Source organism: Gymnoscopelus braueri (genome assembly GCF_963280865.1).
Source record: "Gymnoscopelus braueri genome assembly, chromosome: 22".
Taxonomy (NCBI): Eukaryota; Metazoa; Chordata; class Actinopteri; order Myctophiformes; family Myctophidae; genus Gymnoscopelus; species Gymnoscopelus braueri.
Window position 1 is genome coordinate 44,721,201 of NC_137624.1, and position 19,925 is coordinate 44,741,125.

The 19,925-nt window shown below is 42.4% G+C and overlaps 2 protein-coding genes across 2 annotated transcripts in view; one reads left to right on the top strand and one right to left on the bottom strand.

The window, feature by feature from the left end:
• LOC308077758 (BRCA1-associated protein-like) overlaps positions 1-19,925 on the top strand; it is an 801,007-nt gene that overhangs the window by 238,152 nt on the left and 542,930 nt on the right. The gene's annotated exons all lie outside the window — the stretch shown is intronic.
• The window catches only part of LOC308077754 (N-alpha-acetyltransferase 25, NatB auxiliary subunit-like), a 61,482-nt gene that overhangs the window by 13,911 nt on the left and 27,646 nt on the right, over positions 1-19,925 (bottom strand). Inside the window, exons 8-16 of the mRNA XM_080418656.1 lie at positions 16,260-16,371; positions 15,812-15,901; positions 14,373-14,545; positions 13,479-13,591; positions 9,226-9,433; positions 5,685-5,774; positions 4,773-4,953; positions 3,032-3,131; positions 847-998 (exon numbers count right to left, since the gene is read on the bottom strand). Of these exons, the coding sequence (XP_080274782.1) occupies positions 847-998; positions 3,032-3,131; positions 4,773-4,953; positions 5,685-5,774; positions 9,226-9,433; positions 13,479-13,591; positions 14,373-14,545; positions 15,812-15,901; positions 16,260-16,371 (1,219 nt within the window). The remainder of the gene's footprint in view (positions 1-846; positions 999-3,031; positions 3,132-4,772; positions 4,954-5,684; positions 5,775-9,225; positions 9,434-13,478; positions 13,592-14,372; positions 14,546-15,811; positions 15,902-16,259; positions 16,372-19,925) is intronic.

The following is a 19,925-nucleotide window of genomic DNA, read 5'->3' on the forward strand; positions in this document are numbered from 1 at the left end:
AAGATTTGAGTTACAAATGTTCACTTTTAACCCATTAAGACCTGGAACGCATCTGTGTCACTTTAGATTTATTTGGCTTTTCAAAAAGAGCAGATCTGCTGTTTTTGAAAAATCTTGAAAACTTTTTTTTTAGATTTTTTTCAAAAAACTGTTAGGATTTAGAAAACATTTTTAACACATTGAATGCCAATCGCGTAGATCTACGTGAACCTATTTAAAGCCGCAGCGTGCCAATCGCGTAGATCTACGCGAACCGCCGGTTCGCGTTGATTTCACCCCAGGTGCACTTTCGGAATTTTTTGATCCATTTCCGGTTCGAAGACCGGAAACAGAATTATTTGGGATCCGGTTTTGCCGATCGCGTCGGCCCTCGTTCTAATGACGAAACTGAAACAGATTTTTCTCCTTGTAGTTTTCACTATCACTGTTTAACGTAAACCGCTCTAACTACAACCATGGAGCTCCGTTTGACATGTGGTTTTCACTGGTAGATTCAGTGAGATGTCGCCGATGTATACAGACAGTGCACAGCTCAATCTTAAGGATTTTAACAAGGTCTATGGCGACGTGAAAAAAACAAAAAAACAACAATAACACGTTGGCACTGGTGAGTACATTATGAGATTAACGTCTGGCATGGAGTGTGTTAAGAATCGCCTCAGGTCTTAATGGGTAAAAAAAAAACATATATTCAAAGATTTGCACACATTTTCAAGATTTTTCAAAAAACTGTTAATTCCGTTTTTCTAATTGAACAAATATTTCCAGGAATTTCATGACCGTGGGGAACCCTGTGTTGTGTACACACACACACACACACACACACACACACACACATACACTCACATGTCAGCTTCTAGGATGAGGTCCAGCAGCATCCTCTCCGTGCGCACCTGGGCGAAGTGCAGCGATTGGTTGAGCCTGGTCCGGAGCGCTATGAACTCTGGGATTTTCTCAAACGCTCCGTACTTGTACGCCTGGATTATATACTCTGAGGTCTAGAGTGGAAATGAATGGTAAAGGAAACAAAGAGATGTAAGACAGGATTATATACTCTGAGGTCTAGAGTGGAAATTAATGGAAAATGAAACAAAGAGATGTCAGACAGGATTATATACTCTGAGGTCTAGAGTGGACATAAATGGAAAATGAAACAAAGAGATGTCAGACATGAAGAGACAACAAAGTGGGAAATAGATGAAGAACTACAGAGCACCAAAGTCGGACGTAATTTACGCATCCTACCTGGGTCACGTTTTTTTCTCTCCCTCATTCTGAATTCCCATAGACGTGTTTAATATCACGGCTTATAAGAACTGTGTTACAAAAATAAACTCGTATGGATATGAAGAATCAACTGGCGGTGAGAAAACTCTAACGCTACCGCTGCTGAATTACTTAGAATTTCGCCAGAAACAGACTGTATCGAGGGACACGGTGGCGCAGTCGCCTCACAGCTAGAAGGTCCTGGGTTCGATTCCAGCCGGGGACGCTGTGGGCGTGTCTTCTCCTCCGCTCCATCAGCGCCCATACCCTAGGTGGGGTTGGTGAAAGGGCCTTTCTGTGTGGAGTTTGTATGTTCTCCCCGTGTCCCCTAGGGTAGTTAATACCCTCACAAAAACATGCAGTAATCCTGGTCACTATACTGCCTCCCCCTGGTCAGCCGGGGCGCCTCATGGAGGGGAAAGGAACTGGTTGGAATAACGGGTTCCTTCCACGCGCTACGTCCTACCGGGGAAACTCCCCCCTGTCAGGTGACAAGAAGGTCAGTTGGCTCTCATGCATTGAAGGAGGCATGAGCTCGACTCTGGGCTCTCCCTAGGCTGATGGGGGGAGTTTAGTGCCCAGGATCACTTAGATAATTGGCACCAGGTGAAAAAGGGTTACAAAATTGTGGGATAAAAAAAGAAAAAAAGAAACAGACTGTATCAAATATGAGTGACTGACTATCATAAACGATACAGAACCTCCTCCCTGACGATATCGCCGAGACGGTTTGTTTATTTTTGGACCACAATTCTTATAGGAGACGATTCTAAGATGACCCAATGTTATTCTCCATAGAAAAATGACTTCTACGACCCAGAGGATGAACGAGTGACGTCAGGACTTCCGCGCAGAGCTTGCAGATCTGCTATTTTTGAATAGCCAAAGAGATCTCAAAATGACACAGAGGTCTTAATGGATTAATGAATTATTCGGGTTTGCCTGCAGTCCGAACAAAACCTAAGAATGGATATATGAGTATTATTACTATGCATGGATTAAAGCAAAAATTAAATCTCACGACTGAATTATTTTCAGTCCTTATGTGTGATTTGTGAAAACACTAGCACTGTTTCCTAAACGATTAACACAATCTGTGTCACTTTAGATTTCTTTGGCTATTCAAAAATAGCATATCTACAAGCTCATAGCGCGGCACCGAGTGCCACGCTATGAGCTTGTAGATCTGCTATTTTTGAAAAATATTGGGGAAATTTTTTTTTTTTTCCCCAAAAACTGTCAGGATTTAGATTTTTTTAAAGAATGGCCTCAGGTCTTAACACATTGACTGCCAGAATTATTTCATATTTTTTTAGCCAGTGCCAGAGTTTTTCATTGGAAAAAAAAAAGTACTCAGGAGCCGAAATACGGACTTTTTAAGTTTTAAGTTAACAAGGAAGTGGATAGGAGTCTAGATCTTCAACTAATCATATCTCCTTGGTCTTTGGGTGAAATTGGAAAAAAAAAACATTTAAAAAAAAAAAAAAATCCACTTCACGTAGATCTACGCGATTGGCACGTGGCGGCTTTAAAGCGGTTCGCGTAGATCTACGTGATTGGCAGTCAATGTGTTAATGGGTTAATAGGGTTTTATGGAAGATGCCTCTGAACATATGGCTAGATCACTTCAAATGCTCTAATCTTAAAATAATAACAGAAAATAGCCGATCTACAAGCTCTCCGTGGAATCCAAATGACTGAAATCAGTCGTGGCGACTGAGAACTTTAATCCATGAGTATGTAGACGCTTGGTCGACTGACTTACATCTTTTTGGTTGGAGTGGAAAAACCTGAGGGAGAAATTACACGACTGGGAGGCAGCAGCAAACTGACCCAAAGACTCTGCATAGCGCGTCAACACATACCTGAGGGCGAGAGAGACAGAGAGAGAGAGAGAGAGAGAGACAACAATGTAATCCAAATACATCCCAAATTATAACAAATCTTGGTTATTCTTTTTTTTCTCCCCAATTTAGTCATCATGTTAATTAACTTATTATGAACTTGTATATCTGTTATTTTTGAATAGCCAAAGTGGTTAACGTGAAAAAAATGGGTCTGGTCTTCAAAATTGTAAATGCAGATTTGCCCGAAATGCCCCCTATACCCGCATATCTGTATAAATACCTCGAAAAAGTTAGTGACACCCACAGCCACGAAACTAGAGGGAGCGTAAACAACAATCTGGTACCACCCACCCATAAAACAAACATGGGCAAATTCTCCTTCTATAGCACAGCCACCAAGGAATGGAATAGTCTAACCCCATCCCTCAAAAAATGCAGTTCGCTGGGCTCATTCAAAACAGCCCTAAAAACTCATCTTTCTGGAGGCCGAAAGAGGAGCTAGTACCAGTTTCCCTGTAGACAGACGACCCCCCCCCCCTCCTCTTTTTTGTACATATTTTGTATTTCCTCATGCTTTTTTTGTATATAATCGTTATTTTTCCATGCTTCACCCCCCCCCCCCCTTTTTTTGTACATTTATTTTTTATTTTGATTTTTTCATGCTTCTTTTTTTTGTACTTAGTTGTATTTTTTCTGTATTATCTGTATTTTCATGTTGATTTTTGAACTGTTTGGTTGCTACTATATATGTCTATGAAATTTATTCAAGGACCCCAACGGAAACAAGTCCGCAAGGACTTTTTGGGCCGGACCTTTTAGTCAAAAGCATTATAAATGTAACTGTGTTGTTTTACATTCTTTTGCCTAATAAAAATTTCAATCAATCAATCAATCAATGATTGTGACGATATATTAACTACATTTGGCCCCCCTCCAAGGACCCCCTAGGGGGTCCCTGGACCCCACTTTGAGAACCAATGCGTTATATATGTCACAGGGAAATTGGCATTCATTGGGACATTGTAAAGGTATGCTCGTTTTTAGGCGCGGGGCTTCGGCGCGAGGCGGGGCTTTGATGCGAGGCGGAGGAGCGCTGAAAATAAAATGGATAATATGAGAGACATATTCTGTGACAGGTTGGATAATGAAGCGGTTAGCCACACTGAGCAGAGTAACGCTGTGTTTTTAACTCGCGAGACGGTGATAATAGTTATTGTCCATGACGGAGGCGCACCGACTCAGCAGACCTTGAGGCCGAGGAGGCGCGCCCGAGCGCCTCCCCGGCGAGGAGGCCGAGGAGGCGCGAGTGCCCGCGCCGACCGGCCGATTGTCTGCTAGTCGACTCAGCGCCGTCCGAGTTGTAAACCGATAGGGGGAGAATAGATCTTTTCATGGGTTACTATCCACGACACTCTCTAATTAGTGTGCATGCGTGCACAAGGTGTGTTGATTAGATAGACAGATTAACGTCACCAGTCGCAATCAAAGTGAATCGATAACAAAGGGGGAAGCGAGGGGGGGTGAAAACGAGCGCTCCTTTTCCAATTTCCCTGTAATATATATTATATATAGCTAAAATGTAAAATGACAACAGACACTTTCCTGGATTGAATGGGTTAAGAATGAAGTTGTAGTGTCAGGGAGGGAGGAGGGACTGACCCGATGGTGTCATGTTGAACGTGTTTAGCATCCAGACTGGAGTACAGGTCCACCACAGGCTCAAAGGCTCCCAGGCGACAGTAGAGGATCAGCATCAACAGCTTGAACTGTGCGTTGGAGGGGCTGTGAGACAGACCCTCCTGCAGGAGACCCAGGCCCTGCCACACCATGCTCACCTCCCCTAAAACACACACACACACACACACACACACACACACACACACACACACACACACACACACACACACACACACACACACACACACACACACACACACACACACACACACACACACACACACACACACACACACACACACACACACACACAGTTAGTTATTTTGGTCCATTTAACAGAACATTGTTACACACACACATACAGTGAAATCTACTCATTTGTTTGTGTCCAGAAAAGGTGTCAAATAGGGCGTTCATTTATGAACACACAAAAAAAAGCTAAAATATAGAGATAAGAGGTTTCTGCCCGACAACAACGATTTACAAATATATGTGTGTGTGTGTGTGTGAGACAGTGAGTGAGTGAGTGAGTGAGTGAGTGAGTGAGAGAGAGAGACACACAGAGAAAGACAGAGACACAGAGAAAGACAGAGACACAGAGACACAGAGAAAGACAGAGACACAGAGAAAGACAGAGACACAGAGAAAGACAGAGACACAGAGACACAGAGACACAGAGAAAGACAGAGACACAGAGACACAGAGAAAGACAGAGACACAGAGACACAGAGAAAGACAGAGACACAGAGAAAGACAGAGACACAGAGACACAGAGAAAGACAGAGACACAGAGACACAGAGAAAGACAGAGAGACAGAGAGACAGACAAGGAGAGAGAGACACAGAGACACAGAGAGAGACAGAGAGAGAGATGAGAAAGAGTGAGAGACTCACCCGTGTCCGTCCAGAGGTCAACGTATACATGAGCTGCCATGAGACAATACATATCTGAGAACTGCAACTCCGTCTTCAGAGCCGTCTCTCCTGTAGAGGACATTAGTGGATATTATCCCATTCATTCATCCGTGTCATTTTAACATTTCTTTGAGCAACATTTGTAACTCAAATCTTTGCTTCTGGGGGGTCCCTGGGAAAAAACATTTTGAGATGGGGGTCCACGGCCAAATGCATATGTAAAAATGTTTTCTGAATCCTAACAGTATGTTGTTATATCAGCGGTGCTACAACCTTTTCATGTCAAGGACCCCCAAAATGATATGAATTTGGTCGCGGGACCCCCATCTCAAAATATGTTGTTCCAGGGACCCTCAGAAGCACAAATCGGAGTTAAAAATGTTCGCTTTAGGAATAAGAAGAATCCTAGAATACGTAAGAGCATGCTACAGCGGCACCGCCAAGACGGCGGGCTATCTCTCCCTAATTTTCTATATTATTATTGGGCTGCTAACATAAAGGTAATGTTGTGTTGGAAGGAGCTGTCGTCCCAAGGCACTCTCCCCAAATGGTTGCAATTAGAAAACCTGTCATGTGGCCCTACCTCCCTACATGCCCTGCTTTGCTCCAAGCTTCCGTTAGTTGAACCTGTGTCCAAATACACCTCAAATCTAATTATTAAGCACTCCGTTAAGATCTGGACACAGTTCAGACGCTCCTTCTCGCTTACTGACTTTTCAATTTCTGCCCCTATAGCAAGAAATCATAGTTTCAAACCTTCAATTATAGATGGAGCATTTAACATTTGGACTAGAAATGGGATCACCTCAATCAGTGATCTTTTCTCTGAAGGCGTTTTTATGTCTTTTGATCAATTACGGCTGAAATTTGATATACCCTGCTCTCACTTTTTTAGATTTCTGCAGCTTCGTAATCTCTTCCAATCTTTTCCAGATTTCCCATCACAACCACCAGATTCCCTTTTAGACTCTATTTTAAAACTTGACCCGTGTTCCAAAGGGGTGATTGGGTCAGTTTACTCTTTATTAAACTCATTTAATTTGGAAACACTAACCTTATTAAAAAAATCAATGGGAGGGAGACTTGGGGACACAGATCTCTAATGATGTTTGGAGGGAGGCCTTGGATAGAATACACTCCTCTTCAATTTGTTTAAGATGACCCACCTCTCTCCCACTCACTTTGCCAGCCTAGGCTGGCTCAGGGTGGAAGACAGGGTTAAACAACTAAAAATGGGTCTGGTCTTCAAAATTGTAAATGCAGATTTGCCCGATATGCCCCCTATACCCGCATATCTGTATAAATACCTCGAAAAAGTTAGTGACACCCACAGCCACGAAACTAGAGGGAGCGTAAACAACAATCTGGTACCACCCACCCATAAAACAAACATGGGCAAATTCTCCTTCTATAGCACAGCCACCAAGGAATGGAATAGTCTAACCCCGTCCCTCAAAAAATGCAGTTCGCTGGGCTCACTCAAAACAGCTCTAAAAACTCATCTTTCTGGAGGCCGAAAGAGGAGCTAGTACCAGTTTCCCTGTAGACAGACGACCCCCCCCCCCTCCTCTTTTTGTACATATTTTGTATTTCCTCATGCTTTTTGTGTATATAATTTTTATTTTTCTATGCTTCCCCCCCCCCTTTTTTGTACATATATTTTTTAAATGCTTTTTTTGTACATAGTGGTATTTTTTATGTATCATCTGTATTTTCATGTTGATTTTTGAACTGTTTGGTTGCTACTATATATGTCTATGAAATTAATTCAAGGACCCCAACGGAAACAAGTCCGCAAGGACTTTTTTGGCCGGACCTTTTAGACAAAAGCATTATAAATGTAACTGTGTTGTTTTACATTATTTTGCCTAATAAAAATTTCAATCAATCAATCAATCAAGACATACTATCATCCAGTTTAAGGTTCTGCATCGCCTCCACTGGTCCAAAGTAAAACTAGCTAAATTTGTGCCTGACATGGATCCAATATGTGATCGTTGCAGACATGATCAAGCCACCCTTGCACATTCTGGTTTTGTCCAAAGTTATTCACATTCTGGCAATTAATATTTAAAACCTTCTCAGAAGTGTTAGAAGTGCCCATAGAACCTGCTTCTATTGCAGTGTTTGGAGTTGTTCCACAAGAAAGAGATGATGTACAACTTAGTCACCAAGAAAGGAATATGATAGCCTTTGCATCCCTTTTGGCTAGGCGTCTGATACTGCTTAAATGGAAAGAAAAACTCCCACCAACTTTCAAATCATGGGTTAATGATGTTATGCATCACTTGACTTTGGAAAAAAATCGCTACTCCACAAGGGGGTGTGCTCTGAAATTTTACACCATCTGGCAACCTTTTTAAACATATATAGAGAGACTGAATGCTGCTGATATTAATGACCCATAAATTGACCCCACTGAATTTGTTTTTGTATTATATTTTTTGTGTATATATATATATTTTTTTAAATTCATTTAAAATCTTTCTTTAATAATATATATACTCTACTGTGTATACTTTATTTTAATTTTATTTATTTTTTGACTTGTTTTCATTTTTCATTGCAATTGTGTCTTATTTGTTTGTATCGTCCTTTGTTTTGTACAAGGAGATACCAGGGTTGTGGCTCTTTCGGAGCGGGAACTTTGGGGGGGGTGGGAGGGGTAACATACATTCACTGTTTTCTGTATGCCTTTATTATAGACCTGTATGTGAAAATATAAAATAAAAAAAAACCTTGAACAAAAATGTTCGCTTTAAAACACACAAGAAACGATAGCGTGAACGTAACAGTTTCAGGACGTGAACGAGCTTGTTTACGTTCACGGCAATGAACTAGTTCTTTTGAACGAATCGATCATGAACGACCCGTCACTATTTCATAGTAGACATGCTGGCTTCTACGGAACTTTAATCCATGTGTCTTGAAAAACAAAACAAAAACTTCTGCGCAGCTTTGAAAGTACGGTACAGTTATCACAAAATAACCTGGAGCCTGTTGCACCACCTCTCACACTAAGTTCAAACTTAGCTTAGTTATGGCTTAAATGGCTTTAAAAAAAGCCATTTAGACTGGGAAAGTATTTTTGTATTTTTGATTTCTTTGGCTATTTAAAAATAGCAGATCTACAAGCTCATAGCGCGGCACTCTGTGCCGCGCTATGAGCTTGTAGATCTGCTATTTTTTTTTTATCGTGAAAATGTGTGCAAATCTTTGAATATATATTTTTGTAACAAACAGACATTTGTAACTCAAATCTTTGCTTTTGGGGGGTCCCTGGAACAACATATATTACAAATGTTCGCTTAAAAATATACATATTTAAAGATTTGCACAAATGTTCACGTTTTTCTTTTTTTTTGCAGATCTACAAGCTATTTTTGAATAGCCAAATAATTCTAAAAATGACACAGATACTTTCCCCAGTCTAAATGGCTTTTTTAAAGCCATTTAAGCCATAACTAGGCTAAGTTTGAACTTAGTGTGAAGTGGTACAACAGGCTCCTGATGCTCTTACCAAACTGTAGCCCGTGACGATAGTGAGCTTTAAGTTCTCTGATGAGCCGCAGTTTTCCCTCTACGTCCAGCAGGTGGTGCAGTCCCAGCGCGCGGCTCAGCTGGCAAACACATAAATGTCTCTGTAGGGCTTTGGTGTCGCCGGGAAACGCAAAGCCGTCCTCCGCCTCCTCGCCCAGCGGAACCGCTTCCCCCAGTCGGTAAATAAACTGAAAAAAACAAAAAAAAAAACAAGACATGGAGAAAAAAAACACAAGAGCGTTAGTTCAGGGATATTCTCTTTTGTTACCTTAAAGTAATACTAGGTAACGTTTTCAACAAAACTAAAGTTAAATTGTATATCTTTTGTCAGTGGCAAAAGTTTCACAACACCCACTCCATGAATTTCACCCCCGGAAGCCTTTTATTTATATATTTTCTATTGAACGGTGAAGGGGGGGACTTTCCCGGGAAAATGACGTTCCTGGCCAACGTCATGACGTCGTGGCCGACGTCCCCAGGAACTACCGCAACGGTTTCCTGTTTGGCCTGGAACTACCGCGGTAATAGCAAAAAGGAACCTCACGCTGATGTTAAGAGAATGTAGGATTAGAAGATCGAAACAGAACAGAAAAAGAAAGCACAGCTCATGGTAACTAATGCTCCACTGGCTATGAGAAACGATCCGTAGATAGTATAAAAAAAAAAAAGATCGCTTTTTGAAACGCTTCCGGCTTCCGGTGAAAACGAATGGAATTCTGGGCAATCGAGGATTACGGAAATTGTATGCAGTGACGGTAGTGACCAGCAGAGGTTGCTAAAAATCGTTATTTGGGATTCTGCATTGTACAACTTTAACAACCCATTAACACATTGCGTGCCAATCGCGTAGTTCTACACGAACCTAAATAATTGCGCAGCGTGCCAGCCGCGTAGTTCTACGAGAAGTGGTATTTTTTTTTCTCGCAGTGACACATTTCATTGTAGGCCTCCCTCGCAGTGACACATTTCATTGTAGGCCTCCCTCGCAGTGACACATTTCATTGTAGGCCTCCCTCGCAGTGACACATTTCATTGTAGCACACCCGGATATGGAAATATCCGTATCCGGAGATTTTCGTTCCCATCCGCCGCCGCTCTAAATCTTCACCTAATCCGCCATTATCTCAGAGTTTTTTTTCTCCGCGCTGAACGCTGTTTAACATAAACCGCGACTACTGCACAATGGAATGTCGCCGATTGAAACGGTCTTCTCTGGGCCACTCACACAGCTACCCTGTGTGTCTACAAACAGTTTAACACGCAATCTAAAGGTATTTAGCGAGGTCTGTGGCGACGTGAAAAAAACAAGTACATTATGATATTAAACTCTGGCATGGAATGTGTTAAGACCGGGAATGCATCTGTGTGTCATTTTAAGATTTCTTTGGCAATTAAAAAATAGCAGATCTACAAGCTCATAGCACGGCACCGAGTGCCGCGTGAGAGTTGGCTTACCTAGGCTTGCCCCTGCACCAGAAGCAGACGAGAGGGAAAAAACTAAAACTGATTTGCTGTGGCCAAACGAGCTAAACAGCCAACCAAGGAGCTCAACCTCTCCAGCCTCTCCAAACGGGCAGTGGCTGGCGGCAGCCGACGAGCATGTTTGGTCGGCTTTTCGACACTTCCCTACAACTTACGACCCGACACGACAGTGTACCCACCGCCCATTCCACAACAGATTTTCTAGAGATGCCGCGATCCGATTAACAGATCGGATATCGGCCCGATATCAGCTAAAAAAATGGAGGTCGGATCGAATCGGATCGCAGCGAAAATGACCGATCAGACGCTCCGATCAAAGCACTCCATTCCAGTACTCCACTCCAGCAGTTCTACCCAGCACGCTGTGAAACTTTGTTGACTATGATTCTGGAGAGGTTATGTTCTCTGTTTGAGTAATATCACTTGATCAATCCTTTTTTAACATTTAGTTTTAACATAACAACAGTAATAAAAAGTAAAGGCGCGGAGCGTGGACTGCGGTCGTGACCGCACGCCACATGTTGTACGGGCTGAGACATTGTCCACGCGCAGCGCGTCCTGAAAGACTTCATTAAAATTCTCCGTCACCGTCATCCACACAAGTATGTTTATAAATACCTTGTGACTGTTAAAGGGCCATTTCACCCCTGGAAGAAGTTTTCGGTCTTTTAATGAAGTTTAGGAGTCAAGAAACAAGATCCTGGGGTTTTTTTGGTGAATAATCTGTGTTTTTAGATATCTAGTAATCTTCGCATTCTTCGTGACGTTATTTGCGTCATGAGAGATATGTCTCATTCCTTTCCGCACTACATGTTGTCTTGACGCGTCTCAGTCAGACCAGCTCCAAACGACAGCCCCCGTAACACTTTGTTCAACCTTCTTTCGCCACTCGGCCACTCCCATTAGCTGCGGCCAGCGGGCAAACCCCCTTGCAGAGTGAGGCATTACTTTACCTGAGTTATCTTCTTATAGTTGTACTTGAATGTTGACATGAAATAATAATCCTGTGTAGTGTTTCATAAGCGCAAGCTTGAAAAAAAAATACAGCGTGGAGTGGCAGCGCTGGTAAACAAACACCGTCGCAAAGGCTAGGATCATAATACCAAGGATTCGACAGTGATGTCAATACTATGCGACACGGAAGTAGAACACCAGAAAGATACCAAGGATGTCCCAGTGATATGACATCACTAACGAATCCTTGGACATATATGTGACTAGATGAACGTGCGCGAGTACAGCCAGTGTTGCCAGATATTGTGAGAGAAATAAGCAGCCAGGTCTATGAAAACAAGCCCAAAAGAACATAACTAGGCCAAGAGCACTTTACCTAGACATGGGATATTATATATTTGAAAATTGCCGATCTACAAGCTCACAACGCTTCGCGACCCATTGTGAGCTTGTAGATCTGCTATTTTTTTTTTTTCATTTACTTTTTATTGGATTTTTCAGAACATGAAAACAAACATACACAAAAAAAGAAAAGACTAGCACATTACTAACAAACAAACCGAACATACAAAACATACAAATACAAACATATAAGGGGAAAATGTGGAATATTTTTGACACATATTTGTTAGGGGCTCCCTGGCACAAATTATAATTTCAGATGGGGGTCTGTGGAAAAATACATGAACATGTTTGAGAACCACTGGTTTAAACATCAAAACATTTGGAAACAAGCCCAAATATCAACTACATTTTAGAAAGAAGCCGCTTATAATAAGCAGACATGGCGACACTGGCATGCTGTTTGGATGTTATTGTTGGAGATCACACCCACATGGAACCTCCCCTGCCACAAGGCACCAAAGCATTCTGGGAGTTGAAGTTATAGGCAGTGATACGCTGTGGTCCCCCCTGTGGTCCCCCCTGTGGTCACCCCTGGAACTTCTTCCAGGGGTGAAATGCTCCTTTAAGTTATATCACAGCCGATCAAACAATACCATTTGAAACGCGAGTGACAGATTTTGTCTGAATATAAACACTCGCTTATGCGACGCGAGCCTCTCTCTCGCAGTGGTGTAAAGTCACCAAGTACATACAGGAACCACTTCAGCCCTATATACATTTCGTCCATTTGAAAATGGCAGATCTACAAGCTCACTATGCTTGTGAGCTTGTAGATCTGCAATTTTTTTCCACCACTGCGCTCTCGAACCTGGTGATCAATCATTAACCCACAGGATTTATTATTGTCCGTCTTATTAAAGACAATGCCTACATAAAAGGGAAACTTAGATGGCGTCTTTTGCAACATAGTAGGCCTAGCTGTCCATCGAGGCTCTTTACACTGATTGGGGACGCATTTGGGATAAAAGAGAAAGTGATTCAGAGATTTCAGACACAGCAAAATACTTTTTTTTCTGAGCGGTGTGCAGAGCCGGGGGGGGGGCTCAACATGACAGTATTATAGAGACTATTATTTGCCGTTTCGGAATCGGATCTGTGTTGATGCTGCCTGATCGGAATCGGATGGGATCACAAAAACCTTGATCGCAGCACTTCTAATATATATATATTTTTCGTCCACAGCCACTTTCCAACGCTTACCGACGTCGGTGCGGTGGAGAGACACCTTTACCTGAACGTGTTGGTCAGGGGACAGCAGATATATAGTTTACCTGAACGTGTTGGGTCAAGGGACAGCAGATATATAGTTTACCTGAACGTGTTGGTCAGGGACAGCAGATATATAGTTTACCTGAACGTGTTGGGTCAGAGGACAGCAGATATATAGTTTACCTGAACGTGTTGGTCAGGGGACAGCAGATGCAGGTATATTTTAAGGTCAGTGATGCAACAGGGTTTGTCTCCAAACTTCCCAAAGAACTGCACCATCAGCTCTACGGGCTCACCTGCAACAAATAAGCAGTAGTTTAAAAAAAGTGTGAAATGTTAAAGTCCGGAATTCAAAATGTACTTGAGTATAAGTACAAAAGGTAAAAGTACTCATTGAGCAGAATGAACTCCTTAGGAAAACGCTTATATATATATAACTTAAAAGGTAGGGCAAGTGATTTTCTTTGGTTAAAATAAGTGTTAAATAGCTCTAGATTCTGATAGTACTCATTGCTATAGAGTGTTTGTTCAGTAAAAGGAGTCTCCTTGTCTCTCTAGCTCTTTATAAAACAGAAAATGCATTTTCGTTTCAGTTTCAGTTTCATTTTCAATTTGATACAATCAGGATAGAGAACTCAATCAGGATATAGATTAAACAAGTGAAATTGGAAGTGATGACACTAAGAAATGAGCAGGCAAAATTGGAACTGGAACACTATAAAAATGAAGCTTAAAAATTGGTACTTTCTCCTGATTGGCTGAGATTTTGACACCTACCGGAAAATTTATTTTCTGTTTATTAAAGAGCTGGAGAGACGGGGAGACTCCTGTTACTGAACAAACACTCTATAGCAATGATTACTATCACAATATAGTGCTCTAACCTTTTAACAAAATACTTTTTGTTTTAACCAAAAAATATCACTTACCCTACCTTTAAGAAAGTAGCAATAAACAATAAACCCTGTTGTGAATGCAACTAAAGGAATTAAGTCAAAATTTTAAAACATTGTTGCACACGTGTGTGTGTGTGTGTGTGTGTGTGTGTGTGTGTGTGTGTGTTTGTTTGTTTTGCACCTAGCTGGCTGGCTTCAGGACAGCCCCTCTCTCTCAATCTGTGTATGAGTTCAAGACGGGCTAGATAAGGGCCTCTGAGCTGACGGGATTCTTTGGCATCCTCCCCCTTGATCCTCTCCTCCACGAACGTCACCACTTCAGCCACAGAGCAATGCACCGTGCCCTCTGGAGAGCTGCAGAGAAACACAGGGACACACCAAGTATTCTAATGTGAATGTGGTGGCAATTCAGGGACGTGCTGGGCCCCTAATTCAGCCTGGGAATCTCAGATAGAGGCCCGTAAGGTGCACGGCCAACGGATTTTTTTTTTTAACCCTTTAAGACCTGAAGCCGATTCTACAAATGTCTTCTAAATCCCAACAGTTTTCTGAAAAAAACCTATGTTTCTATATCAGTGGTTCTCAAACTTTTTCATGTCAAGGACCCCCAAAATTATACGTATTTTGGCCGCCGACCCCCATCTCAAAATGTGTTGTTCCAGGGACCCCCCCAGAAGCAAAGAATAGAGTTAAAAATGTTCGCTTTAAAAATATATATATATTCAAAGATTTGCACCCATTTTCACGATTTTTCAAAAAAAGCAGATCTACAAGCTCGTAGCTATGAGCTTGTAGATCTGCTATTTTTGAATAGCCAAAGTGTAAAATAATGCTTTTTTAGCTCAAATCAAAAAGTGACACAGATGTGTTCCAGGTCAGGGCTAATGTGAATGTGGTGGCATAAAAAACTAACAAAAAGAAACATAGGTCGGCTGTGGCTCAGGAGGTGGAGTGACTGTCTGAGTTGTAAAGGCCGGTTCCACAGCAATGATTGCCAACGCAACTAGTTGCAGCTGCAACTCCCAAGGCTGGGAAACCTTGCAGTAGAATATACAGTCTACTGAACCATTATGGATCTTGCAAGAGGAAAAGCTGCAGAGAAATTATTTACAAGAGAGCTCCTTAATTATCCCATTAAGACCAGGAAAGCATGCGTGTCATTTTTTAGATTCCTTTGGCTATTCAAAAGTAGCAGATCTACAAGCTCATAGCTTTTAGATATGAGCTTGTAGATCTGCTATTTTTGAGAAATCGTGAAATCTTTCAATCTTTCAACATATATTTTAAGCGAACATTCTCAACTAAAATCTTTGCTTCTGGAGATTCTACAAATGTCTAAATCCTAACCGCTTTCTGAAAAACGTATGTTGTTATAATATCAGTGGTTCTCAAACCTTTTTCATGTCAAGGACCCCCAAAATTATATGTATTTGGCCACGGGACCCCCATATCTAAAAATATTTTGTCCCAGGGACCCCTCAGAAGCAAAGATGAGTTAAAAATGTTGGCTTTAAAAATGTATATATATTCAAAGATAGGATTTGTGTACGGTTTCGCCTGTAGTTGCTCCGATTGAGATGGTCTATCTTGTCTGTATCAACCATCTTTGATTGTACTCACTGGTCTCCTTCGTCCGGCGGGCTCCATGACTGGTCAATGAGGTGGAAGAGAGAGTCAAAGTACAAGGGATAGAACTGCCAATCATCTGGACTGAATAGGGAGACAGATGGGAGAGATACACGTGATAATACATACATTATCTGTCATAATGGATACAGTTGGTATAGCCTATATATATCCATGGTGGTATATGCCATTAACCCATTAAGACCGGGAACGCATCTGTGTCACTTTAGCTTTCTTTGGCTATTCAAAAATAGCAGATCTACAAGCTCATAGCGCGGCACCGAGTGCCGCGCTATGAGCTTGTAGATCTGCTATTTTTGAAAAATCTTGAAAATTTTCTTTTTTGATTTTTTTCAAAAAACTGTTAGGATTTAGAAGAAAAAAAAAAGAATGGCCTCAGGTCTTAATGGGTTAAAGGTCCTCAGTAATTGGTTGGACTTACTTCTTCAGTAACAGCTTGTGGGCCAGAGCATTAACCTCTGGCCAGTGCTGTAGTCGCTCATAGAGCATCATACACTTCTTCTCTCTACTCTGTAGCTCACTGGTCAGTTTCTCTATAAGAAGACACAACACACACACACACACACACACACGTCAGTTTCTCTATAAGAAGACACACAACACACACACACTGGTCAGTTTCTCTATAGGAAGACACAGTGATGTTGATGGTTTTCAATGTAATGGGTCCTAGGACCCAAGGGTGGTCTTTTAGATGGGTCCCAGGGACATTTTATGAGTCCCTCAAAAATTCAAACCCTACGTGGTGCCCGGTGCTTGGACCCGGTTCTGTGCCCCCCGGGACGGTTTTGTCAACGGGGGGTGGGGGTGGGGGGGTTCAGCGCGGACCCGTTCGTTGCCCCCCGGGACGGTTTTGTCAAATAATTGTATTGTTTATAAAGTAGGATAAAGTAGGACGTGGCCATGCAAAATGGTGGTGTCCCGTGGATTTTAGAGGTGCAAGATATTGTTTTTTTGAAACCGATACCGATATCGATAACTTCCTGCTTCTCAAGACCGATACCGATAACGGATAAATACAAATATATATATACATATATTAAAAATCACAAATATATATATTTTAAAAAGTATATGAATCTGTAGTATTAGCACACCTTATGGTAAGAAATACTACAAGTGGGCAAAGGTGGATTTAACATAGCTTTGACCTAACCAAATACAGTATATCATGACATCATCATTTTACTTATACTGTGTTTGTTACATTCTTCTTGAACAGTAATGCAGATATTATAACAGCAGCCAGTGTGGTATAAACTGAAACAAAAAATAATTCAAGAACCAACGATTTGGATGTTACAGTCTGTTTGAATCATAATGCAGATTTATGACTGCAGCCAGTTGTACATACAAGCTAGATTTATACAGCGGGCCGCGTGGCGAAAATAGCAGATCTACAAGCTCACAATGCCATGCGTCCGCGACGCATTGTGAGCTTGGCGATCTGCCATTTTCAGGCTGCAACACGTGCAGTGCCGGTGTCGGGTTACTATAGTAACGTGACGGCGCGCTGTCAATGAACAGAGATGATGAGACAAGACTGTCTTTCTGCTCCCGTGCACCTGTCTCACTCTCTCCTGTCTCACTCTCTCACTGACCAAACTAGTTTACTACGAAGAATTGTAAATCAGATCACTTCCATAATGGAAGTTCCTAATGGATATTATTTTTCAGGACTAAGATAACAGGCTCGCTAGGAGATGAAGTGAAGTTGAAGCAGAGTAGCAGTTTGGCAAAACACACCCATCCAACCTTTTTTTTTTACAAGATAATAAAATAATAAACTAGGAGCACAAGTCTCCGCCAGTCCTCGGCGGAGTCCTCGTAATTGACTGGTTTGTTCAAATGCTTGTCTGTCTTCTTCATCTTCATTGTCTTGAACAGTTTCAGCAGTTGATTGGTGTGTTTGATCTATGTCAGTTTTCTCTAGTGCTACATAATGTATTTGATCAAGGTGGCCAATTGTTACAGTATTAAGACTTCGGCCTTGTTGTGGGATCAATTCAACTCTATAGTCCTCTTCTGTGTTACTGTTGTAGAAGAGTATGCTTTCTTAGCTTTGGCCTTCTGCGCCTTTGCTTGACCAATGTTAGGTGTTCTCAGAGGGACACACACACGCACGGACGGGTGATTTGGACTGGAAGGTACTGTTCCAATCAAGACTGATTGATCCTGTCTTACCTCACTGAAGTGACACACCTATTTATAGGGTTTTATTTCGTCATACGTCCCTCTAGCCAATCAAAGGCATTGGTGTCAACATATTGACACGTGTCACGTGGAGCTTGACCAATGTTAGCTTGGCTAGGGGCCATGCTAACACACGGCGGGACGAAGCGAAAACATACTCTCCACCTCCGGCGGAGACAATAATGGCGCTGCGAGATAATCACCCTCCCGGGCCGTCCTCACCCCCTTCCTCCCCTCCTTCCTAACTAACTTTCAAATTGCATTGATTGACTGACTGGTGGTGATATAAACATACCTGACACAAGTTGTAATATCTAGATTTGACAGCAACACGAACTAAGTGCATGACCTGGTGAGACCGCGGGACATGCATCCCAGCGTTGTCAAGCTTGCAATGCGCATCGGGGATTTGCAGAAACTAGAGTTGGGTTTCATTTTCGTTTTTACGGCTCGTGTTGGTAACTGGAAGACTCGCCCCAAAACATAGTCGCCCCCATTTTTCCAGCGGAGGCGGCCGTTCCGAGGTCGCCGGATTAGTCCCGGGGCGAGTGTGTTTTGGGGCGACTGGCCGGGGATTGCATATACTTCTCCACACAACGGTGTCTAACCGAGAGAGTTGTACTTCTCCACACAACGTTGTCTAACCGAGAGTTCATGCAGATCACAGCTGACAAAACAAATATTATATATTATCGGAGCTATAATTATCGGTTTTATCGGGATGATGATATAATTCCTTATGTCGGACCGATAATTATCGGGCCGATACTTATCGTGCACCACTAGTGGATTTGTAAAATATTCGCGGTAAAAAAATATTTTACCGCGAATTATTTTCATATTTTTCTCTGTTGTTGGTGACAACTCTAGTGCGTCCCATGGACGCCACGACGATGTCATGAATGCGTCCTTCCTCAATATTGTGCGTCAGCGACGCAGGCCTAAGAGCATCTCTGAAGACACATAACACACACAGTGAGGGTTCATTAGAAGCTAGTAAGCCCATAGGATTAAAGCGAGCAGTTATGAGTGACGCATGTATGCTTTTCCCACTGACACATTATGCCAACCACCACGCCCCCATCGTTTTTAATTGACTATATACACACTGTCCTCTCTATGGCTGGGTGGAAGCGCCGTGCAGCCGCTTGCAGCCAGTCTGCTGACCCTAACCCATCGTCAGTAGATGTGAAAACAGCTGATAACCTATTCCGTCCACCACAGCTTGCCAACTCCAATGGTGCGCTTGTCAACGTGCTTGGCCATTGGCTACTCAGCGCAGGCACCTCGTCAACGTGCTTGGCCATTGGCTACTCAGCGCAGGCACCTTGTCAACGTGCTTGGCCATTGGCTACTCAGCGCAGGCACCTTGTCAACGTGCTTGGCCATTGGCTACTCAGCGCAGGCACCTCGTCAACGTGCTTGGCCATTGGCTACTCAGCGCAGGCACCTTGTCAACGTGCTTGGCCATTGGCTACTCAGCGCAGGCACCTCGTCAACGTGCTTGGCCATTGGCTACTCAGCACCACGCTGGGCAAGACCTGGGCTGTTGATTGTCTAGGCGGAAGTGGTTGAATTTGGCGGAAGTACCGCCCAAGGAAATTACGTGTATGCTTTACAAATCTTTTAACTATTCTCCTTGAATGAAACGAGTGTTGTGATTAAAAAAGGGTAAAAAAAAAGATCTGTTTCCGGGGGAAACGCGTACGACGGAAATCCTGTCCACTCAGGACTTCCGAGACACTCTCTGCTTTAGGTCGTGACCAGGCTCTTCTCTTCGCAGATGAGTGAGGCTGGGACCAAGGCTAACTCAGCGCAGGCACCTATTAAAGGGATACTTCACTTTCACATAAAATAAACATTAAAAATAAATATAAAAAAAAAAAATATTTTT